This window comes from Momordica charantia (assembly GCF_013281855.1).
Source record: "Momordica charantia cultivar OHB3-1 chromosome 3 unlocalized genomic scaffold, Mcharantia_2.0 BLBB01000003.1, whole genome shotgun sequence".
Classification (NCBI taxonomy): Eukaryota; Viridiplantae; Streptophyta; class Magnoliopsida; order Cucurbitales; family Cucurbitaceae; genus Momordica; species Momordica charantia.
In genome coordinates, this window is record NW_028275161.1 from 19,271,611 (window position 1) to 19,296,223 (window position 24,613).

At 33.3% G+C, this 24,613-nt stretch overlaps 3 protein-coding genes, 1 non-coding gene and 1 pseudogene across 5 annotated transcripts; 2 read left to right on the forward strand and 3 right to left on the reverse strand.

Annotated features, from left to right (window-relative positions):
- The first annotated feature begins 250 nt into the window (after window positions 1-250).
- TRNAA-UGC (transfer RNA alanine (anticodon UGC)) lies at window positions 251-323 on the forward strand. Its single transcript has one exon. It is a non-coding gene; the product is annotated as a tRNA-Ala (tRNA).
- A 4,566-nt stretch (window positions 324-4,889) lies between these two features.
- On the forward strand, window positions 4,890-10,002 carry LOC111010825 (protein trichome birefringence-like 37). The gene is made up of 5 exons (XM_022284393.2): window positions 4,890-5,377; window positions 5,765-5,936; window positions 8,307-8,482; window positions 8,569-8,727; window positions 9,338-10,002. Exons 1-5 carry the CDS (start codon window positions 5,091-5,093, stop codon window positions 9,627-9,629), a joined length of 1,086 nt encoding a protein of 361 aa, XP_022140085.1. The 5' UTR covers window positions 4,890-5,090; the 3' UTR covers window positions 9,630-10,002.
- LOC111010896 (protein INCREASED PETAL GROWTH ANISOTROPY 1-like) lies at window positions 9,910-13,193 on the reverse strand (annotated as a pseudogene). Its single transcript, XR_015789730.1, has 6 exons — window positions 12,145-13,193; window positions 11,426-11,557; window positions 11,116-11,296; window positions 10,933-11,026; window positions 10,605-10,736; window positions 9,910-10,505 (listed from the first exon to the last, which is right to left on the reverse strand). The product of XR_015789730.1 is annotated as a protein INCREASED PETAL GROWTH ANISOTROPY 1-like (transcript).
- A 1,415-nt stretch (window positions 13,194-14,608) lies between these two features.
- LOC111010630 (signaling peptide TAXIMIN 1) lies at window positions 14,609-15,207 on the reverse strand. Its single transcript, XM_022284111.2, has 2 exons — window positions 15,020-15,207; window positions 14,609-14,909 (listed from the first exon to the last, which is right to left on the reverse strand). The coding sequence occupies exons 1-2, from the start codon at window positions 15,136-15,138 to the stop codon at window positions 14,786-14,788; spliced, it is 243 nt and encodes an 80-aa protein (XP_022139803.1). The 5' UTR covers window positions 15,139-15,207; the 3' UTR covers window positions 14,609-14,785.
- Window positions 15,208-15,346: 139 nt separating this feature from the next.
- Window positions 15,347-17,623, reverse strand: LOC111010629 (Tetratricopeptide repeat (TPR)-like superfamily protein). The gene has a single exon (XM_022284110.2). It carries the CDS (start codon window positions 17,334-17,336, stop codon window positions 15,765-15,767), a length of 1,572 nt encoding a protein of 523 aa, XP_022139802.1. The 5' UTR covers window positions 17,337-17,623; the 3' UTR covers window positions 15,347-15,764.
- Between the last annotated feature and the right edge of the window lie 6,990 nt (window positions 17,624-24,613).

The window sequence follows — 24,613 nt, forward strand, 5'->3', positions numbered from 1 at the left end:
AAACAAATTTTTCAATGGATATGACTGAGTATAATTCAAATGGTTTTGGTTTTGGTTCTAGTTCTAACGCTTAAATTTTAGAAAAGTTTTAAGGTTGAAATCTTCATGCCATGTATGATTGAACTCGAAAGTATTAGCAGATGTCAGAAAAGATCAAATTTAAATTTCCAACAAAGGAATTGAAGAAATGTAAGCGTGCGAAAATTCTAGAAGAAACTGAATAATATTAAGTTAAATACAGATTCTATGTGGGGATGTAGCTCAAATGGTAGAGCGCTCGCTTTGCATGCGAGAGGTACAGGGTTCGATACCCTGCATCTCCAATTTTAATGCTCATTATTTTAGAATTTTCATCCGTATTTAATAATTTGAAAAAAGAAAAAAATAGCATATTCACAGTTCATACCACTTGTGTCCTTTTCAATCAAATTAACAAATCCATCCAGCATAAAGTTACCCAAAAATTTATTTTCATGGAATATCTGAAAAGTCAGTAGCACCATACCATATAATTTTTTTTTCCTTTATTTGAGTTTATTGCAGTAGAGAAGTCATGAGTACAAATTCTATACATTCACGGGTTCCATCTCTATAAGCGACGGTAAACCTTTTCAATGTAATTTCACTTACATATATATATATATTTTTCACATCTACTCTTTGAAAAAATCTTTAAAATCTAAGTTAAAATTTGAAAGAAAAAAAAAAGTAGTTTTTGAAAACTATTTTTGTTTTTGAAATTTGATTGGAAGTTCAAATGTGTTTCTATGAAAGGTTAAAAAACACACCAAAAAATTGTGAGCAAAGCATAATTTTTTTTTCTTAATAATGTAATTTGGTACCCATGGTCTGACAGCTTGAAGCAGTAATCCAAACAAAAACTCGGGATGGAATTATGAAATTAACAACCAATGCATCTGATCTTAATCGTGGCACAAAAAAAAAAAAAAAAATTCTGACCATCCTTTTTCAATTTTTAATAAGAAACCCCACTGAAAATGAAGTCCTACCATAGGGTCCATATGAGATGGCAAATTTGAACAGAAGAATCCAAATCATGATTTGTCCCAAGCAGAAAAAAGTGCTCCATTATAATTTTGACATATCAGCAATTTGTGGGAATTGGCCATGGCCATCTCAAGTGGGCCTCCACCATTTCTTCAACTGCAGCCCACCTCTTGTTTGAGGGTTGACTTCTTCTTGCAGCCAACACATTTTAGAGCCATTCTCTACAATTTGTACTCCTCTTTTAGGCTATATTGCAAAGTGCTTTTGCTTGCCTTTGTACCTGTAATCTGTTGTCTTTATACCTTTCTTTTTTTCTTTTGAAAAAAATCAATCGATTAAATTATTTTTTCTTTCTTAATTAGTGGAATTAGTTTCTTTTACCTTTATTTTAATGGTTGATTAAAAAAAATATTTGTAATGCAAGTGGTTACTTTATTTTCATATCAGCTAAGATCCTCTTCTATGCTTCTTTTTTCTAAGGATTTATACCTATGATTGTACTTTCTAATTCTATGGAAGATCATAACCACATCTAGAGTTAGAGTGAGCATTAATTTGATTATTTTTTAAGTGATCTTACTGATATAGGAGGATGGTAGATCATTTTATTTAGACATTGATTTTAAAGTCTAGATTATAATATTACAAAAGTGGGATGAAGTTTGAATCTTTCACATATAAAAAGAGGTTATTAATGTCTTGAATAATTAAATTATGTTCATGTTAACATATAATTTTATAGTTAGCTTTACACGAATGTCATAACCAACTCTTTTGATGGTTTTGTCTGTAACCCTATTAAAAGGTCTAATTTTTGTAATGTACCTGTCGAAGGGCAGTTTAGTTTTACAGCGTGTTAAAGGGTGGTTTAATTTTGTAACGTATAGTAACTAATTTGTAACGTACCTATTATGGCAATTTTAATCATGCAACATATAGAGTAGTTAAGTCAGTTTTGTCTCTTGCTAACAATTCTTTTTGTTGGAGTAAGTCTCCAAATTTGGGTTGTAGAGATGGCATGTGATGTTAGTTTCTTTTGACAGATTAAGCTCCTTTATTATTATTATTTTTTAATATTATTAAGTTCATGTCACCATCCTTAAATGAGATTTTATTTTTATTTTTAGGAGACCATCCTAAGTGAGATTGGGAAATTATAGTTTTTAGAATCTAATTTGGTTAGCTCGATTTTTATTGAATTCTTAATTTGAAAGCCAAATAATAACACCGTATAAATTAAATGATGTTGAGCTTTTAAATTTGGTACTCTTTTAATTGATTAAAGGATGAGATAAAAACCAAAAGAATAGCTTAAAATCTACCACCTTTAATCATATCAAAAGGTTCAATTTTTAGCCACATTGGGTCCCTTCCCTACACAATTTGCAGCCTAAATCATACTAAGATGAATTATTTCATTCAACAAACCCCAACATAGCTATACTTTTTCTTTTTCTTTTCGACTCTTTTTCAAAAAAAGTGACCTTCCTTTTTCTTCTTAGAAAATACGCTATACAAAATTATTGAAAATATTTTTATCGCTGGTCTGATACCTATGTTGACAATGTGATTGAGTTATCTTCAAAATTATTGGGCTAAAAGAAAAGCTCATGTTATCATTCTCACTCAACTATTTCAATGTGAGGGAGAATTATTGGGATGAGAATAGGGAAAACATAGAGAATGATGAGTGGTGTGACTTGAAAGGAAAAGGATAATGGAAATGGAAAATGGCATTTGAGTCATTTAGGAAGGTTCATCAAGCAAGCAAACCCACCACTGTGTGATATGATCATTTGGCACTAATTAATTTTGCCACTCTTCTCTTCTCTTCTCTGCCTGCCAGAATGTTTTCTGATAAAGGGGGCCCCCAATCACCCAACCAGCCCACTCTTCTGTCTTCTGACTTTTCCTTTCACACCATTCCTATCCTTTTTCTCTATTTTTTAAAGTTAAATTAACTCTTTTATTCTTATGATTTTACCTAATTTCAATGTGAAATATGTATTTTCATTTTTCTAAATGTAATAAATATGGAAGGTGAGGATTTGAACCTTCAAGATATTAGAAAAAATATGTGTCTTTCTAGCTGAATTAGATTTATCTTAATTTTATCTCTATACTTCTAAAAATTTAAACTATTTTGGAGACATTACCATTTTTCTTTTTTCTTTTTTTTTTCTAAACCTAAATTCTAGCCTAACAAGTTAAATGGAAAATATTGAAAAATAGGGGCGAGTTGGTGACAATAGAGATAATTGGTAGAAAAACAAACTATATAACACAAATTAAAACTTTTAAGGTCATAGAAACTAAATATGACCAAATTTATAATTTAATTTATTGGAAGATAAGATTTCTCATATTAAAAGACAAAAGGTACTTTATATATGAAGATAAAGTTTCTCAAATGCATTTAAACTATTCATTTATCCATACTAGTGTATAACCCACGTCTAAATGCAAGTGTATTTTTCTAAAATAATTTAAATTTTAAATGATTTAAGTACTCTTAAAAATGATAATTATAATATTTAAAATTCAGTAAAATTAATTTTTTTTACAAAGAAGTAAAAATTAATTTTTATGTACTTTCTAAACTTTCCTTTGACACATCCCTAACATATTCATGTATCTTGAATGTATCACTATTCTCATTTGAAAAAAAAAAAAAACTTAGAATGTATCACACATTCTTGAAAACTTCAAAGATTAAAAAGGCTTTGTGGGCAAGAACAGAAAGGAACTTAAAATAAAAAACAAAAAAAAAAAATATAACATAAATATTGGTGGAAAAATGGGGAAGAAAACTTCTTTTTATATAGTACTGTGGAGGACTTAAAAATCATTTAGAATTTCAAAATTTTTTAAATTTTTTAAATTCTTATAAATTAGAATAAGAGAGAAATCCATTAAACAATTGAGAAAATAAATGGCAAACTTTTTCATATCAACTCTTTTTTTTTTTTAGGAAATTTTCATATCAACTCTTTAAATTCTATATATTTGTTAGGAGTGATAATTAATTATTTATTAATTACTGATAATTAATTAATTTATTATTTTTTATTGATTGTCGAGACATGCTTATAAAATTTAAATCCATAAATTAAATGGGCATAATTTTAAAACATATATATCTTTTAGAAAATAAATGTATAGATAGAAGATTTTCGATACCAACCTTAACTTAACGGTAATTGATATCTGTCTCTCACTGTAAGATCATGCGTTCAAATCTCTATTTTTACTCAAAAATAAAATAACCTGATCACCAATGAGTAAGATGAACAATAAGTTAACTTCAAAAATATTTTCTTAATATCCTCTATTTTAACATAAGAGTGATATTAAAAAATTTGAATGGATAAATTGCCCCTCTTAAAAACGGTGAGAGACATTACTTTTTCTTTCCCCTTCCCCTCTCCCCTCTCCCTTTTCTTACCAATTCCTCTCCCCTCTTCTAGACTAGATAATATTACTTTTTTGAAAAAGAACTATGGGATTTTTATTTTTATTTTTATTTTTATTTTTTGTACTTTTAAATTTAGGGCTATTGCAGGCCATAAAATAAAAATGATTTTTTTTTGACATAGTCAACAAAATACAATGTGTCACGTGTGAAAACCATGTGTCCACTTGCATTGGTAGCCTGGTAGGTAAGGTGCTATGCCCTCCCGTGACACTCAGACCCAAGGTTTTACCTCCTAATTAGGATTTTTTTTAATTAAAAATTAAGGTTCCTCAGTTTTTTATTCCAACATTTTAAGATTGGTTTTACTTTTACCTCCTAATTTGAAATTTTTTAATTAAAAAATCAAGTTTCATCATTTTTTATTCCAACATTTTAAAATTGGTTTTCTCAATCCATTTTTTAACCAGCGTCTTAAACCTTCCATAATAAAATTTCCCAACCCACGTTACCCAGAGCTCGCGCTCTCTCTCTCCTCTCCCTCTCACTCATTCACTCGGGCAGCCACTTGATCCATATATAAAAACTCAGCCAAGGATGCAAAAAGCTTCACATTCATAGCTCAATCAAGGCTCATTCTGGAGCATTTTGGGGCCCAAAAATCCGAGAAATGGGTTTCGGGGTGGTCAGACTTATTTTAGTTTCTTGTTGGTTGCTGTTTCTGCAACAAGCAAACGCAGCAGGAGTACTCAACAAAAGAAGCGCCTTGAGAGGAAGAAAGCAGGCGAGTGGGTGTAATTTGTTTCAGGGAAAATGGGTTCTTGACTCCTCTTTCCCTCTCTACAATTCTTCTACCTGTCCTTTCATAGACGCCGAGTTTGATTGCCAAAAATTTGGCAGACCCGATTCCCTTTACCTCAAGTACACATGGCGACCCGACTCCTGTATTCTTCCAAGGTCCTCTCTCTCTCTCTATCTCTATCTTTTCTCTCTCTCTACTGTAAATAATAAAAAGTGTTTTATTACTGTGTTCACTCATGGGGTCTGTTTGGGGCGTGTTCTTTTCTTTACTTTTTGTGGGTGTTGTTTTGGGCTGTTGTTTTCTAGTGTAGGCCTTCTCACCTCACTCTCGAATCTTAATAATTTTCCTTTGAAATAAAAAGATGACATTTTATGTTGTTTAATGATGCGGTGTCCGAAAGGGAAATGGGGTAATGATGTATATTTGGGAAATGTTGTTAAAATATCCCGAAATTGGGTTTGGAATTTGGGTAAATTTGTTATGGGGATTCACGTGTTTGTTTATATTTTTTTTTTCTTCTTTTCCTGGTTTGGTGGGTTTAGATTTGACGGGGTGGATCTTTTGAAGAAGTGGAGTGGGAAGAAGATAATGTTTGTGGGTGACTCACTGAGTCTGAATATGTGGGAATCGCTGTCGTGTATGCTCCAAGCGTCGGTGCCTAATGCCAAAACCACCTTCGTCAGGAGGGACTCACTCTCCTCTGTCTTTTTTCAGGTTTTGTCTTAACTTTTTACTCTCTCTCTCTCTCGTTACGTTTATCCCTAAATATCTCATTGGAACTTTGAAAATATATAACCAGTGGATTTACGGTGAGGTCGAATAATTGATTCAGTTTGGAAGTGATTAGTCATTTCAAAAAGGAAATTTAGATATAATGATTTCTTAAAATCACTATTATATTTAAACTGATTTTAAACTTTTCTAAAATTTATTTTTTAATTTAACAAATGTGATGAATGAAAAAGGGAATGATTTTATTGACAATGATAAAAATGATTCTGACAATGTCAAAACTACTCCTAGGACTTGTTTGAGAATAATGGTAGAATGAATAATTAAAATAAAAAAATAGGGATAACTAATTATTCAAAATCACTTCCCAATGATATCTTAAAAACCAATTTAAAGTGATTTTAAATTTTTCTAAGAAATTGTCAAAGTAAGTCTAACTCAAAGACACATATCTCCCACCTAGATTATTCAAATCTCCACCTTTCTATATACTAAATTTTTTTTTCTTAAAGTTAATTTTCTAATTTACTATTTTGATAATAAAACACACCCTAAATTAAATTTAGTTCCATTCGGATAATACTGTGGAAACTAATACTATTCAAATCTTTATGTTTATTTTCTTCATTTTTATTATAATTAAATTTGATCAAATAAAACTTCTTTTGATAACCTTCTTGCTCTTTTACTTTTTAATTATTAAAGTTTATTTAGTGGCTTCTTTATTTTTGTTGCACTTAAAAAACAAAAGCTCTTAGCCAAATTTAAAAGACGACAAATAGTTTTCTAGAACTATTAGTTTAAGTTCATGGATTTAGTTTTCTATTTTTAAAAATTATATTTGTTTTCCTACCATTTTTTGAATATATTTTTCATCATTAAAAAATTGAAATTTTAATCAAATTTCAAAAATAACAAAAATTTTAAATTACTAGTTCTAGATTTTAAATTTGGGTTATATTGTGAAATCATAAGAAATATAAAAAATAAAAACAAAACATGAGTGGGAGTAGTGTTTATATGTTAATTATAAAAAGTAGACTTTTAAAAACAAAATAGTAATCAAATGAAAATGAAGCTTAACTTTAAAGTTCATTAAGATTATAAAAATGTGAAAATCAAATAAAGAGAATTTTTGTTTTTTTTAAGTTTAGCCTTATTTTCTTAACTATATGAAAAAAAATGTAACTAAAAATATCACAAATATAAGATTTTCTAAAAAATGATAATAAATAAAATAGAGTAGTTTCCATGAAATAGCTCAACAACCTTTGAAATGAAAATTCATATTTTTATCCAACATTACAATAGAACTTTAAAAATGTGAAGTTGGATTTATATAACTTATTAATCTTGCATGTAGATTTGCTGACCTTGCAATCTCATTTATGAGACAGAGAATCTGTTTCCAATCATGAAAAAGTATTTAAGAATTAAATAGAAAGATGAGAATCTTTTTATCTTCATCGGGACAGCAAGCAATGCATACCAATTTATTAAATTGCGAATCTCTTTTTTTTTAAGAAACATATTAAATTGTGAATCTGTGGTCGTGATCCTACGAATTATATTTTCGTATTTTAATGTAATTTTAAAATTTATTCCATCGAAATTATTTGACTCGCCAAGCACGCATGGCCCCGCAAAAGAGTGGCCATGTCGGTGGCCACGTGTATTACGTCGCCCAACCACTTGACAGCCTGGGATCGGAAAATCCTCCAAACTCGCTCGCGGTGACGGGTGGCGGCTCTCAGTTATTTTATTATTATTTTTTAACAATCGATGACATTTCGGCTAACGCCTTGATAAGTTAGGAAGAAGAATAATTTTTAGTAAGATTTAACCTAAGAATTTTAATTACATCAAATTGAATTTTAAACTTAAATAAGTGATAACTTAACACCACTAATAGTTAAATTTTCAATTTCTAAAAAAATTATGGCTTGCTGCGGACATTTTTGTAACTAAATTAATCACAGTGGGTGTTCCTAATTGTGTTGGACAATTTCACCTGGATTTTGGTTGCTTTAGTGTATTTTTTTGGTGGTTCGATTTTGTGCCTAAGTTCGAGTAATTTTTTTCATTGGTTTTAGGCATTTTGTTTTGGGTGTTTTGTTGGTTAAATTTAGTGTAATTTGCTGGTTGGTTTATGAGTAATTTTGTAATTTGATTTTGAAGTGATATTAACTTTATAGTTCATTTACGTTTTGGTCTCAATTTAAGGATAAGAAAATGAAAACTTGCAAACAAAATCATTCTATCGATTGACCTATGAGGGTAGGATAGAAGAAATGCTGGCAACTATTATATATTTTGTGAATATGAATGAAGGAAATTATTGTGTGTGGGCAGGACTATGGAGTAACACTGCTCCTGTATCGCACTCCCTATCTAGTGGACATAGAGAGACAGGACGTTGGGCGAGTGCTAAAACTAGACTCCATCCAGGCTGGAAAAGCATGGCTAGGAATGGACGTCCTGATTTTCAACTCGTGGCATTGGTGGACCCACACAGGACGCTCTCAGCCGTATGATCAAATCAACATTCAAAGATTTTCTTGTGCCTTTTTTGGGTGTAGAGGGATAAACGAGAATGTGTGATTTGCACTTGCAGGTGGGATTTCATACAGGATGGGACTACAAGGTACCAAGACATGGACCGTTTGGTAGCATTTTACAAGGGACTTACGACATGGGCCAGATGGGTTGACTTCAATGTTGATCCTACAAAAACCAAGGTCTTCTTCCAGGGAATCTCGCCTACCCACTATTTGTAAGTGAAACTTATAGTCTCTCAATCTGAGGTAAATCTACAATATTGAGATATTTCTATGAGAATTAAATTTACCCAACCCATCGCTTAAACTTTTGGATTGAATGATAGTTTCTTCGTCCTTAATATGATATTAAAGAATGAGGTCAACTTCTGCATTATTATTTCCTCTCCATTTATAATGATTTTCACTTGTTTGAGCTTTTGAATTGAACGGTGGTTTATTCAACCTTAACATGCATGAATTTTTGCAAACACCTTGTATACAAGTTTAAAAGCAATAGTGCCTTTCTTAATTTCTTTTTCATCTTACTCTACATGTTTTCGTGATGCATACCTAAAATCAGCTGCCCTGAATAAGATATTGTCTGTCTCTATGGTTCTGCGTATGGATTTGAATGACTTTTGATTGTAGTAGGAGAGATATAGGTCATTATTCATTTCAGTCTAAAGTTAAGTGTTTTATGTGATTAATTGTGTTAGTTAACCCATGGTAGACTCGATGGTTATAGTTATTTGGTTGGGGTAAATTTTGTCTTTTCAGTTTATTTTTCAAGGAATTAGATTCTCCCATTCTGGTTTACCTAATAGTTGAGCTGCTATGAATCAGGGGGAAGGAATGGAATGAGCCAAGAAAGAACTGCATTGGAGAGAGTGAGCCACTATCCGGATCCATGTATCCGGCAGGCGCACCACCAGCTGCAGATGTTGTAAATAGAGTGTTGAGTAGGATAAAAGTACCTGTTTACTTGCTGGACATCACGACGCTTTCTCAGCTGCGGAAAGATGCCCATCCCGCGGGTTATGGTGGCGAGGGAGGCACAGACTGCAGTCACTGGTGCCTTCCGGGATTGCCAGATACATGGAACCAGCTCATGTACGCTGCTCTCCTAACCATGTGAAGTTAAATAAACTTTACTACGAGATCTCTGTGAAGAAAAACTTGGAGACAACTCTCTTTTCTTCACATCAGAAAATAAAAAGAAATGAAAGGAAAAAAAAAAGTAACAAGAATACTATTCATTGGAGTGGTACAGAGAAAAGGAGCATAATGGATAAGATACTGTGAAAGGTGGATTGTTTATGCTTGTGATTAGGAGATGAAATTTTACAGGACTAGGAATGAACTTCTGGTTTATTCAGTTTAGTTTGTACCCATTTAGCTTTACACCTGATTTGATGGATAGTTTTTTAATCTTTTCACAGTGATGCAACTTGTCAAAGTAATTGGTTTTCTTAAATTTATTACTGAAAGCAGCAGTCCCGTTTGCACTATTGTGGTAATCTTCCACGTTGACTTCCATTCACTTAATTTGACATAACTGTAATTGAATTCCTGTGCGAATCAAATCTTATACTTTCTTAACTTCTACTTCTATATGCTCATTTTTGGCCCAGCTAACCTAACAGAAGCTCGAGCAATCTTGCAGAGGTAGAAGATAAAATGGTGCAATACTTAATCTAAGATAGGGAGTAATCTGAATCCATCAATAAAATAATCTATTAATTAGAGATGACAAATTTATTGATCTATTTATGCACACCCCAAGCATTCAATGAGGGAGAACTAATTACATATTATGAATTGCTATACGGAAGATGTTTGATAACATACCATCGAAGCAGATTGGGAGACGCGAGGAATTCTGAACCTGAGTTTGCTGCAGACTTTTAGTCACCAGAACTGCCGACAGCTATTGGTTCCTGATTTTGGCAGAATCTGACTCTCTCAGCTCTCGGAATGCCGTGATTGCTTCCATACTGAATCCTCCAGCAACCTGGAGAAACAGAAGATGTTTCCCTCCAATCAGCTATAATTAACAACTGAATATATTGTAACTATATTATGCCAATATAATTGAATTTGCATAGTTTACCTGATGTACTCGAAATCCGAACCTTACCCCTTGGATGATCAACTGTTCTTTGGAGCAGCCATACACCGTATCAAGTTCTGCAGATACTCGTTCCATATACTCCACTGCCAATTTGAAGGATTGGAGCTTAATCTGTCGATTCATAGCTCTAGATATGTTAAAACTGACATTGTTCATTATGAACATGAATGAAATTTAGTCCCAAGTCATACAAATCGCTACTGTTGCCTCATGTTGAGCCCTAGATTTAATTTTGCTTTTGAGTTCCAATAATATTTTATCTTTTTCAGAAATAATTCCCAAGCATAAAGCAGAGTTGAGAAATTACTTGGCTAATGGCCCCGGTATCAAGCATCCAATACCTGTATCTCATAGTAGCAGATTCTCTCATCCGACAAAGATTGTAAACCCCATGCTCTAACCTGTTAAAAAATGCAGGAAATCATGAAACTGCAGGTTAAAAAACAGTAACTAAAGTAGTTGTCAAATCTCAATTGAAAAGAACTCATACTTTTCAAGCCAAGCTTGCATCTTCTTGAGAGTGATATTGCGTGCCTGTCGACCATCGTCACCGAAAGATGATGCCTCGAATGAAAGCTTCTTCATATCAGATAACCAAATGCAGCCTCACGTATCTCGTCAGCCTTTTGCTCCAGCCACTCAAAATGTTTTAGCACTGCTCGTTCATCAACCTAGAGATGAAGAAACCAGAACTTTCAGTACCAATCTGCTGTCTCAGGTTCTTAACGTTTCAAGCAAAATTTAAAAACTACACGTGGTGAGTGAGGGAAGATGAAGACGAGAAAGAATGTATGAGATACCAGGTAAGATAGCTCATCATCCAGCCATTTAGCAAAAGTCACAACATTCTCAATATCCGTAAGATCTGCATTCTCAACTTCTTTGATCAAATGCGTTATGAACTCTCCTTTGGTTTCTACGTCCATTTTTATCTGCAGGTTCCATCACCATATTTATCACTGGCCACAATGATTCACCAAAAACTGTAATATCTTTGTTTGCATAAATGATCTTCAGCACACAACTAGCTTTTCTCCATTCATCCAAAGCAGAAAAATCAGAATATGTAGAGACAGGAGTTAAGCATTTTAACCGATCTGTACAGTAGTTATATCTAATTGGATTTGATCACTAGAACACATACACATACCTTAATGACTGATTAACTATTACTAAACTAAATAGCTTTCCAGTAACTAATTATTTAAATTAAACCATAAATGGAGCTAACTTATGTTTCAACGTTCAATTAAACATATCAACGCACAGTTAATCATGTATGATTAATCTTTCGATGGTTTATGTCTTATTTTATAGTTCTCTTTTTCCTTAATTTTTTCTTTCTCTCTTCATAGAGAAAAAGGTCGTCATATCATCTTATCTTTGGAGCAGTATAATTAATGAGACAGAAATAGCAAAAGGTGCCAATAAATTAATCAAATCAGAACAAGCAGTCATTGAAGATCCAATACAAGCGGGAGACTAAAGTGGCAACGTCGTAAATATCATATCGACTTACGGCGAGTAGATATGCAGAACAGTTTTCAACCTCCCCGATCATGTTACGTTCATTGGCGCCTGTCGGTATGTCCATCACGGCGGAGCTGCAGTCTTTTCGGGAGTCTCCCCGCATCAGAGAGTGGTAGAATTCCACCACCTCCGGCACTCGCCTAACTTTGGCCAGATCAACCTCTTTTCTTTGGATGGTGGCGGTGCCGGAACTGAATTAGATAGTGGAGGAGAAGGCTGCGATACTGGCTTCACCGGAACTGCTGGCCGTGGTGCAACAGTTTTGAAGTAATCGACGATAGGAACTGTTGTCTTTTCGGGGATTCTGGAATCGTAAAACGGTCAGATATTGGATTGAAGAGTGCGGACTCGGCGAGTTCTTCCGAGTTACACTCTGAGTAATTCGGTCTTTCAATAATTGCTCCGTTCTTCGCATATGCTTTAAGTTCTTGACCTTCCTTCAAATTACTAATCAGATTCGAATTAACAGACACTTCCATCAGTCTCCGAAACTTTCCTGAACGAGAAGACTCATCGTCATCCGACGCCGGCTTCGCATTGAGACGATCCGAATCCATCCTCTTCGATCGCACCGTCTCATCCTCCATCACTGTCATCATTTCCCGACTATTTCTCCTCTCTCCTTCCATCTTCTGATGAACTTCCTCCAACTCTTTCTTTATCCTCTCAGTTTCGGCCTTCAAGCGTTTGATTAGAATCAAAGCTCTTTCAATTTCCGTTTCCTTGAGATAAATCCCGTTCTCAAGCACCGGAACAATGGCAAACGATTCCTTCAGGTGTTTGTTCTCGAGAAGCTCAGCCTTCAACCGTGACTCCCGGTCGCGAAGCTCTGTAAAGTCGAGGTGTCGCGGGTGGAGATGACCGGAACTCCGTGAAATTTACTTACCGAAGTGCGGGAGAATAGAGACTTATGAGGAGTCTTCGTGTAGCTTGGTGAAGACAGTGGGGATTTGAGCTGATTCTCTGCTACTGGCTTCGCCGGAGATTTTTGGGTCTCCATTGTCGCTTTCGCTTCTGCCTCACTGTAGCTTTCCGTGTGTGCTGATGTGCTCTGATTATGATTTAAAGATTAACTGTATATTTTTGGGGGGAAGTTTCGGCGGGTAACTATTTTTTTGAAGTATTTTTATGAAAGTAATTGTAAATATAAAAGATTTTAAAACATAATTGTAAATATGACTTTTTTTTTTATTTAACAAAATTTGTTAGATAGAGTTAGGTGAAATTTAAAAAGTTAATCCTCTTAACAAAATATTGTTGTTTTTGAATTCTATGACTTTCTGTTTTCATTTTTATTTCATTTTAGTAGTTCTCCGTAAAGTTTCAAGTTAATCTTTGTAATTTGCTTTTTTATAATAACTAACGAAATTATCACCCATCATATAAACCTATACAATATTTTTGTTGTTTTAATATATTTTTTTAAAAAAATTAATATATTTCAAAAAACATATAACATTTTCATGGAAATATCTCTTGAAATATATGATCCTAAGGCTTTTTTTTTTAATTCAAATGATCCTAAGGTAATTGATAATGTTTTTTTACAGTTTATCACAATCATACTACTTTAAATATAAATTAATTTTTAAGAAACAATTTACCTAAAATTCTCCATATCTTATGTTTGGCATTAACAATTTACTAGTCGAGACTTTAAAAAAAAAACAATTTACTAGTCAAGGCCTGTGATAAATTATTGGATGGACCTTCTTCGAGGTAAGGTACAAATTTATCTGTATTTCTATAGTTTTTTCCTTTTGCAATATTTTGCGTCTAATTTAATATTCTAACGTCATTAATGATTTGTTGCAGTGCCGATGGAATACCATCTCTCTACATTATGGAGACGTCGACACATGAATTAATTTAATATCACCGTAAATGAGATCGAACCCACACCATTTTTTTTTTACATACATTAAAAGAATTGAACTACACCTCGATAGAATTTAAAACCAAACCAACTCGAACTAGACTGTCTCGATTCGATTTTTGAGTAAGTTTGGTTCTTCAAACCCCAAAATCTCCAATTTCGATCCCTCCAAAATCTCCAACCGCATGGCGTGATTTACCAAACCACACCAATACAACTATTAAATTACAATTTACATCTAGAAAATTCCAATTTTATGTATTAACGTACTAAACAAAATAAACCAGAGTTAATACTACCAAATTATTATATTAGGGACCATGGACTTCTACAAGGATGCGTACAATATTGTTCACTTAGGTTATATTGTCCACTTTAAACCTAAGCTCTCTCATAGCTTTATTTTTTAGTTAACCTAAACTCTCTCGTAGCTTTATTTTTTTGTTAACCTAAGCTCTCTCGTAGCTTTATTTTTTGTTTCACATTTTTTTATAGCAATGAATATGAAATCTCTAAATTTTCCCCTTCCTTAGTCATTATGGAACTTTTATCACATTCCCAACATATTAATTCAACGTTACGATATCCCAAGAACTAATTTTTATAACTAAGCCGTTGAGAGTATTAATGTATTATTTTCTAAGAAGATAAGAGTACAACCATGAGTATGTTAACCAGTTGACACTGACAAGTAATTCTTATCTCATCCGATTAATTGATAAATATTTGGTGTATAACCTTCAAGGAAAAGAGCCTAACATGGGATTTTGGAGGTGAACCATTTCATGACTAGAATTGGAGCGTTGATCAAAGCCAATGCAAACTCTACCACCACAGTCACACACAAGCAGCAAGGACATATGCAAGTCAGCACCGATCTGCAAAACCAGAAAAAGAAAGAGATGACTAAAATTTTAAAATTGGAACTAAAAACAGAATAGTTATAAAATGATAGAAAGAGATGTCAGTACAATATATACGAACTAACCCAAAAATCCAAATAATAGCTCCGATGAAGCCAATGAAGAGGGCAAGGAAGGCGAACGGCAGGCCGAGAAGAAAACCGAGAGGCCTGCAGTTACATTTCTCACAGCAGCAGCAGCACATGATTATCTCCTAATCCTTTGTTCTCTTTTAGACTGTAAATGGGCAGGCAGACAAAGAAGCACTCGGCTGAAGCCTGCAGATAATTGCCATGCCTATGTTCTTATTTTGTCACCGAAGTTTATAGCTACTTTAAAGCTCCGTATTGGGAATAACGCACAACATAGACAACTATTAGCATAACCCCACATCATTTCCTCAATGAATCTCATTGCACCGGCCTGAGCCAGCCTTAAAAGTTGCTACCTCTTTATTCAGGTCATTTGGATAATTTAAAAATAGTATAAAGTTTGACTATGATAATTTGACATCGGATCATTTTGAAAACTTCAAGAAAACTAAACCAAGTATGACAAGTTCAAACATGGATGGACCAGAAAATTGCACAGTTAACATCTTAACTCTTGCTGGCCATGGCTGAAAGATGCTGGTGATCGACGATTAGTAAACTCATGGTGTTTCCGCCTCTCTCGTGGATAACTAATCCAAATTTTCTTCAAATATTTCTGCAGGTAAATTGCTGAATCCTTCTGTGTACTTTCTTAACTCAAATCAAATCAAATCAAATGTTAATCGTTCCAATGCTCTTGCTATATATCTCACTGCATCGTCTATCAAAGATGGAAACTTTATAAGCTGTCATCAGTCCCAACCCAACTGCTACCTTTGCAATTAACTCTTCTTATCTTCATAATCTCTCTCAGTTCACTAACACTGTCCCATTTCCCAGCTTCTGCAAAAGTATTAGACAATGCAACATACGCCCCTGGCCGGCCATCAGCGTTCAACTTAAATAGTTCGTTGGCAGCTATGCAGGCCATTTCAATGTTACCATGGAGCTTAGATGAGCTCAGTAGAGCTGCCCATACATCAGAATTAGGAGTCTCAGGCATTTGCATAACAAATTCCCAAGCCTGATGTAAACTTCCTGCACGTCCCAGCAGATCAACCATACATGCGTAATGCTCCATTTTCGGTTTCAATGAGTAGTCCCTCTCCATGATTTTAAAAATCTCCCGGCCCTTCTCTACTAGCCCTCCATGCGCACAAGCTGAGAGAGCGCTAAGAAAGGTGACAAAGTTTGGCCGAATCTGGTGTTCAGATTGCATGACGCGAAAGAGCTGAAGTGCTTCACTTGGATATCCATTTTTGCCATATCCATCAATCATAGACGTCCATGAGAAGACATTTCTCTCTGGCATTTGGTCGAAAACTCGGCGAGCATCCTCTATTCTTCCACATTTGGAGTACATGTCTATAAGAGCACTTCCCATTCTGATATCTGTGAAGAATCTAGTCTTCATAAGTTGAGTTTGGATTTGTTGGCCTGCTTCAAATGCTGCCAACACCGAACAAGCACCAATAACGCTGGAAAATGTTGAAATATTTGGTGAAAAACACAAACGTTGCATATCAATATAAACCTCAAGCGATTTCTTGGCATGTTCAAGTGTTTTACTATAACCTTCAACCATTGCATTGAATACAACTATATCCTTTTCAACGGTTTTGCTGAAAATTTCTTCAGCATCTTCAACTAATCCCTGATTCATATATCCTGAAATCATCGATGTTGAACATATCACATTCTTCTTCAACATCATATCAAACACCGTCCTTGCAAAATATACATCGCCATGTTTAACGTACGAGTCAATAAGAGCCGTGTAAAGTACATCATCTGGTGACACATCCGACTTCAATATCTGGGCATGAAGAACTCTTCCTAAACTGCGCGGTACAGAAACATCATGTGCACAAGTAGCCGCCTTTAAAAGCATTGAAAACGTATACCCATCGGGCCTTTCTCCTGAAATTATGAGCCCACGGACCAGAGCAAGTGGTTCTGCTACCTTTCCCTCCTTTATGTACCCACTGATCATATAATTGTAAGCAGAAAGAGTCTTTTTAGGCAATTCGTCGAACACTTGGCGTGCAAACTTCAATGACTCACATTTTAGGTGCAAAATGAGGAGCTTAATGGAGATATTCGTATTGGGTATGAACCCGGTTTTGAGAATACGGGAATGGATCTTCTGGCCAGGGGAAGGGTCGTCTGAATTGATGTAATGTTGCAGAGACGATGACAAAGAAGTGGATGTTTGGTTCGAAATTTGGGCTGCAGCGAAGGAGGAGGGAGCAGAATCGCTGAGCGATGAGAAAATGCGCTGTGTAACCGCGCGAAATCTGCCATTAATCATCTTCCCATGACACCGGATATCAAATTCATCATTCGGTTTCAGGTTTGGACGAGGAAACTCGCGATACCCAAACTTAAAAGAAGTATGATTTTTATTTATTTATTTGACACATGAACAAAAACTAAGATTGTACTTTGTAGAAGATGAGAGCGCGAAGATCAAAGGGCTTCACACCGTAATTCAGGCCCAAATTGACATTCAGAACTAGCTCCAGTATTTTGCATGCCATAGAATCCACAAAGGTTCCAACTTTGATGAGCTCTTCCCGATCTTCCTGGAGTGTCATCAAAACTTGGGGGTTACAACACTATTCCCAAGTTCAATATAGCCCGGCCCACAAAATAGCAAATAGCCTCTTTAAGAGAAGGTAATGTAATTCTTAAATTTATAAATTTATTCCAACTTATAAATTTTATTTTTAAAAAAAATAAAGGCTTGGTACTTTTTAAATAACACTTTTTTTCTATACCTTAATTGAAGTAATGATGTAATCTATAAACCGTAGTTGGTAAGAGTCATCATACTCTCAAATTGGTAACGTCCTTTAATTTTAGTACATAATAATTCAATAAATTATCATGAGTTGATTTATTAGTCGAAAGGGGTCCAGATAAATTCTGAAATTTTCTTAAAAAGAATTGGTTCAAACCACGATGTAACTATCAGGCAATCTCATCAAAACAATAGAATTCCTTTTTCTTTTCATTGCTTGACAAAATGCCAGAATTCCTTTTTCTTTTCATTGCTTTTAAAGATTACGAAACAAATATGGACAAGAAATTACATGGGAGTTGGAATATGATGAGTGATGAGGCAGAAGCAAAGCAGAATTTGTAACAAAACTTAATGTTTGATTTATTGGATGTATTACGATGCGATATCCAGTAATTATGGGTTTAAGTGCAGCGTCCCGTCATTTGTTGCAAATCAGGAGGTTTTGAATGTTGGTTAAAAAGGATTAGCAAACGACGTCAAAAAGTCTCTCTTTTGGTTTTGGACTCTTCTCTACAAAACAAAAATCTCCCGTAGGCTATGGTTCTTTACACACGAGTTTTACCACTTTCTCTTTTTGTTTTTTTGTTTTCGCAAAGGAGTTTTACCACTTTTGCAGCTTCGCAATGGCCATCTACCGTTTTGATTAAGAGAAAAAAAAAAGAAAAAACAAAAGGATTGTCATTTTCAATTGCTTTTAAGTTTTGGGACACTTTAGGGCTTTTTAATCCTTCTTCTTGTCGTCCTTCTAAAATTTGTTTTGTAAGTAAATATTTGAGGAATAAATTTGATTTCTTGTGTTTTTTTTACTAAAATATCATGGATGAGGAATTCGAACAAACGACTTCTTGATCGGAGATATACAACTTACTTGTTGAGAAATGTTCTGTCAAGGAGAGAGTAAATTACACTGAGCATAGTTCAACTAGTTAAGCTAATAAAAAAAAGCAGCAACAATTGGAAGTTGTGCTTTTGTCAACAATCGAGATGCTGATGGTTGAAATTGGTGAACATGAGCATGACTCAACTGATTAAACAATTTATTTAGTTTGAATTTCGACCCCGCGTGTTATACCTGTTGGGTTTGTAAGGAGTACAAAAAAGTCTCACATTGGCTATGGAAGTTAATGATCATGGGTATATAAGAGAGGAGTCAATAACATGCTCTGGGTCGGGAATGTTTGCTCTTCTCTTTTGCATTTCCGCTGCCTGCGTTCTCTTTTGTGTCCGTCCGTATCGCAAAGCTGGTCGATGCCAGCTGTAATGGTTGACAATAGGGGGCCAACCAAGACCCCCTAATAAAGCTTTGTTCGATAAAGCAAACGATTCGTTCCGACAACTTTGGACCAGATTAACCCCTTTGAATTAGCCGATCTTACAAAATCGATCGGGCGGGCTGGTTGGGAAGGGGTTATTAGTGGAGAAAAGAATCGCTGAGAGATAGATTCGACTATTTGGTCAGGACGAATGAGTGGCTGTGCAGCATGCTCCGGAGGAGATTGACCCTGAGAGTTAGTCCAGTCAGAAAGGGGAGGGCCTGCTGTCTAGACTGCATTTCGGGAGTTTGAACATCATCCCATTTCAACCAAAAAGACAACCCTGTCAAAGGTATCTAACCTTCCTTCCTTATGAGTGGAAATCCAATTCCGTTTTGTCTTTTTTGCATAAAAACCAGCCAGCCAGTAATATAGACAATTATCTTCATTGTTATGGGGCCCTTTTGAGTGGAACCAAACGCAAAGCCGTGAGGGCTATGCCCAAAGCGGACAATATCATACCATATTGAACAAGAGTGATGGGTAAGCCTTATCACAGTCAGGGGACTCTCGTAGATGAGTGCATGACTATTCGAGGCATCCCTTCCCCAACATGTTGTACTAAAAAAAACTTAATTAATAACTATTACATAAAATAAAAAATATTTTAATTTTTCTATCTTAATTAAACATAGCTCAACGGCAATTGACATATACCAGATTTGTGAGTTCAAACAAAACAAAATATGGTGAAGGGTGTGCGATTAAAAAGTTGTTCATTAATTAACATCGATTTTCTCTCCATGTGTGATCTTAGATGACCGTTAAGAGAAGATTTTTAGTGGTTTTATTTTTTGTTTTTAAAAAATATTGTGAGGAGTGCAACCAAATAGAGACAAAGAGTTAGAAATTTCTTTGAGATTGGGCAAAACTTAAAAAAATATATATATATATATATATATATATAGGTGAGAGAGTTAGCAATATCTATGTATTCATATATTATTGAGTTCCCTCTCCTTTAATAACCATTTTAGTCTTTTCCTCTATTTTATTATATAGTTTTTATAAGTATTTTCAAAATCTAAACCAAATTTAAAGATCTAGTTTTCAATTTTTTTTTTTTAAATTTGGTTAAAAATTCAAATAGGAGTGATTAAAAACTTACTAATAAAATTATAAAAAAAAATCTTTAAAAACACAACCAAATGATTAATTATCAAGTATGACATCTAAGTTATTAATATGTTAAAAAAATTACAGAGACAAAATAAGTTGAACATAGCTTAATTTGTTAAAGACATATATCCTCGATCTTAATGTTTTGAAAGTCCACGAATCAAAAAGAAATAATTTGAATGTTTCGATGGCCAGCACAACAAAACTAATCGGTTTCAATTTAATACAATATAATATATTATTCCTACAATTCCTACCCAGTACCAACTAATTTGAATATAGTTAAAGGGTTGGGAGGAGCTCAAAAAAAGGTCGACACAGCGCAACTAATAACCTAAATTTGTATCGAAATTATTGGTGACATGACATGTATTAGAATTAGGGCAACCACTAATTCTCAATAGTTGTTCCTCAGTATGAGGCCCTAACTATAGGCCTCGTAGCTTTTAACTATTTTTTTCATTGACAAAATAGTACTAAACACATACAAATAGGAGAGGGAGAATTAAGTCAAACTAGAAAACAAAAATTGAATTCCGACTCGATAATTGAAAGTTTGGCACTTGAATTATCACAGTAAGCGGAAACTGGACATGCACGACACCTCAGTACTTGTACACACTACTAAACGACAAAGTTGTGTTGACGAGAAACAGCAAAATTAGAACATTGAGATTGAGAACACAACAACGGTGTACACGTAGGAGATGAATCAATGGTGGTGCTGGTCAGGTCCTCCAGGGGTTGACCTCGCCGGGTGATATGCAACTTCTTTGGCTGCTTCCTTCAACGCCTCCACCAACTCCCTCACGCGCCTTCTCTCTATTAATTCTTCTCCCAAACGCCGCCCTTCACTCACACTCCCAAACACAACCCAACAACACACTACAACCAGAACCAACAACTTATAATAATTACAATTCAACCTCCACATTTTGCAATTTCTCGCCTGATCTCTATATATTATTCACATTCTGCAAACTTCGTCATATATATATATATATATAGATGCACATGCACATGCACATGCACGCATCATTATCATCCTGTTTAATTCCTTTATTTAATTTTAATTATTGTAAATCAAGTGCCCTCTGGTTCTTGTTGGATTCCACGCGTGGAAACAAAGTACTTGCAAGATTATTGGTAATTGGTGTCAAATATATGTGTAATTAGGACCAACGTAACGGATATCTGCGATATTATTCATTTTATTCCTCAAAACAATCTTCTACCCCGTGGATTTGCTTTTCATTTTTATAAAGTTTTGTATATCATCATCGGTATCTCTCTTTTAACTAAATGTACTGTGAGACGGTTTTGATTAATATTATACACTACATCATTTGTTTAAATTTCATGGTATGGTATATAATAATGCCAAATTATCAACTTTTATATATATATATATTTGTTTTGTTGGGCAAGCCTAATTAAGTGTAGTAAATTTACGTTTTGGGGTTGATTATTTAACTAGTAGAGAGGATCTCACTAGCTCTACCAACTTTTATTGGAAGATTTGATATGATTTCTGCAATATATCCTAACTTCTCGCCAAAATTTCGTCCTCTTTTGATTGCTGAGTTTCGCAAATTTTATCTAGAAAAGAAAAAAATAGTCGGCAACTTGGATGACTTTCCACTTGATAATTTTAAGGCTAAATTATTATTTTTAGTGCCAACATTATATTTAAATTCTACTTTCAATATCTGACGTTTATGCTTTTTAAAGTTGATCTTTTGTTCTTATATTTCGATTACACAACTTAATTATTATAGATCTTTACTTTAAAAGAAGTCGACTTAATGTAGCAATTTAGCAAAGTTCTTTCCATGTGTTAAAGATAAGCTCTATGGAGTTATATTTTATTTTATTGTCAAAGACTAGTGATTCACATTTTTTAATGATTGAAAAAAATTAAATAGCATGCCTTTTTTAACGTATAACATTTTTTTTTAAATCCTGATTTTAAAATTTTCAGTATTCCCAAATTATCCTTTTCAGTTATCGCTTCGTTATTATATATCACGTATATATCAGGAGTATATTGACAACATTAGTATATCAGAAGTAAATCAATATAGTATATCAAAAGTCAATTAGTTCTATATCAGTTGTATAATAGTAAATCACTATTTTACCTGCTTTTAACCCTCTATCTTGTATTTTTTGATCAATTAGAAATTAGTAGGTATTGGCATGCATAGAAAATGAGAAAAAAAATTTGATACTTACTGAAAATGAGAAAGAAAACTTGAAAGGAACGTGAATGTGAACGTTAATGGTGATTTTCGAAATTACTATGAATGAGAAATCAATTAGAAATTAGAGGTAAATAGAAACTTAGGGTTTTTCTGTATATCAATAATATATCAGTGATATATCAAATATACATCGTACATATATCAATAGTACAATTAAGTTTTATTTAAAGTTTTAAAGATCAAAATGAAAGCATCAACAATGTCATTCTTAAAAGGTTTAAATATCATTCTTGGGTATCAACATCAACATCAACATCAAATCAGCAGCAAAGTCCTTCGACCAAAAACTTAAAAGTTTAAACATCAAAACGAAACAATAGCATAAACCAAAAGTAGACTAACAATGTCATTCTTAAAATTCTATAAAAGAAGAAGCAAAAGTTCCAAAGCATAAGTTCCAACAGTCTAGAAAAGTGTAAGTTTAATTCTTGTATAATCTTTAGGTAAAAGCTTGGGACATCAATCTTCGTTCTTGGTGATTGTCGTGTTTTCGGAGATACTATCTTTGAAGCTTTCCGTTTTTCCATAGACAATACTTTTGGCGTTGGTTTATATTGTCTTTTGGGACGAACGACATCAACATTTTCGACGATGTTTTTTATTTCATTTTTCGTGTTTGTACCATTGCTTTTATCTGAAAAAAAATTATTTCATATATTAGTAGTATATCATAAAACATATATTAGAGGTAATATGTTCGAAATAATTGGTAGATATCATAGTTATATAAGAAGTAAACCAATTTCATATCATATGTATATCAAACATATATCACATATATAATCATAGTTATATCAGAAGTAAATCAATAATATATAAGAAGTAAATCAGTTCTATATCATCTATAGTAGTGCATATCATAGTTATATTAGAAGTAAATCAATTTCATATCATATGTATATCAAACATATATCACACATATATGAGGAGTATATCTGTCAATCATAGTTATATCATAAGTAAATTAATAGTATATCAAAAGTCAATCAGTTCTATATCACCTATAGTAGTATATATCATAGTATATCAGAAGTAAATCAATTTCATATCAAATATATATGAAACATATATCACATATATACGAAGAGTATATCTGTCAATCATAGTTATATCAAGAGTATATCTGTCAATCGTAGTTATATCATAAGTAAATCAATAATATATCAGAAGTTAATCAATTCTATGTCACCTATAGTAATAGATATCATAGTTATATCAGAAGTAAATCAATTTCATACCATTTGTATATCAAACATATATCATATATATATCAGGAGTATATCCGTCAATCATTAGTATATCAGAAGTCAATCAGAAGTAATTTATTGTTGGTTCGAGCCTGCAGGGTATATTTGTAATTTAGAACGGGGGTATCTGTTTTTTTGCAAAAAAAAAAAATGCTATATTTGAAAAACCGCTATTCTGCTTATTTTTCCTAACTTTTTTTGTCATATCTCAAGTTGCCCCAAAAAAATATGTCTAATAAATTTTAAATAGAAAGTTAGAGATAATAATGGAATTTAAAAAAATATAGACTAAAGTACCTGAATTTAATATGCAATTTAATGGAATAAGGATAAGTATGTAAATGTGTACTAACATAGCAGTGTATAATACCACGAAAAAGGAGAACAAATTAGAAACTTTCTATTTTTTCATTTAAATTGGTGTTCAAAACTTAACACGAGATCGATTTTAAAAAGTGTATTATTAAATTGAGGGACATTAACAATGTAACAAATAATCTTTTTTTATTGGTAAAATGGAACCCTGTGTACAGTGTTCCGGGTGTAGCAAGAAAAGAAGCTGTACGTGAAACGGTGTTCAGACAAAAGTACTATTTTTTTACCATTAGATCACCAAGGGTGTGATTCACATGGATCAAGAGAAGATCAAGTCTGTTGTGGACTGGTAGCATTGAATAATACTAGCATAACCCAAAATATGGTATTTTAAAACTTTATTAGAAATTAATTTGAAATTTTACAAGTATAATATAATCCAAATTAAACTCTGAGAAGTCACTTTTTAAAAAAATACATATTAAATTTATGTTGTAGAATGAAATTTCTCAATCTTTTATTCT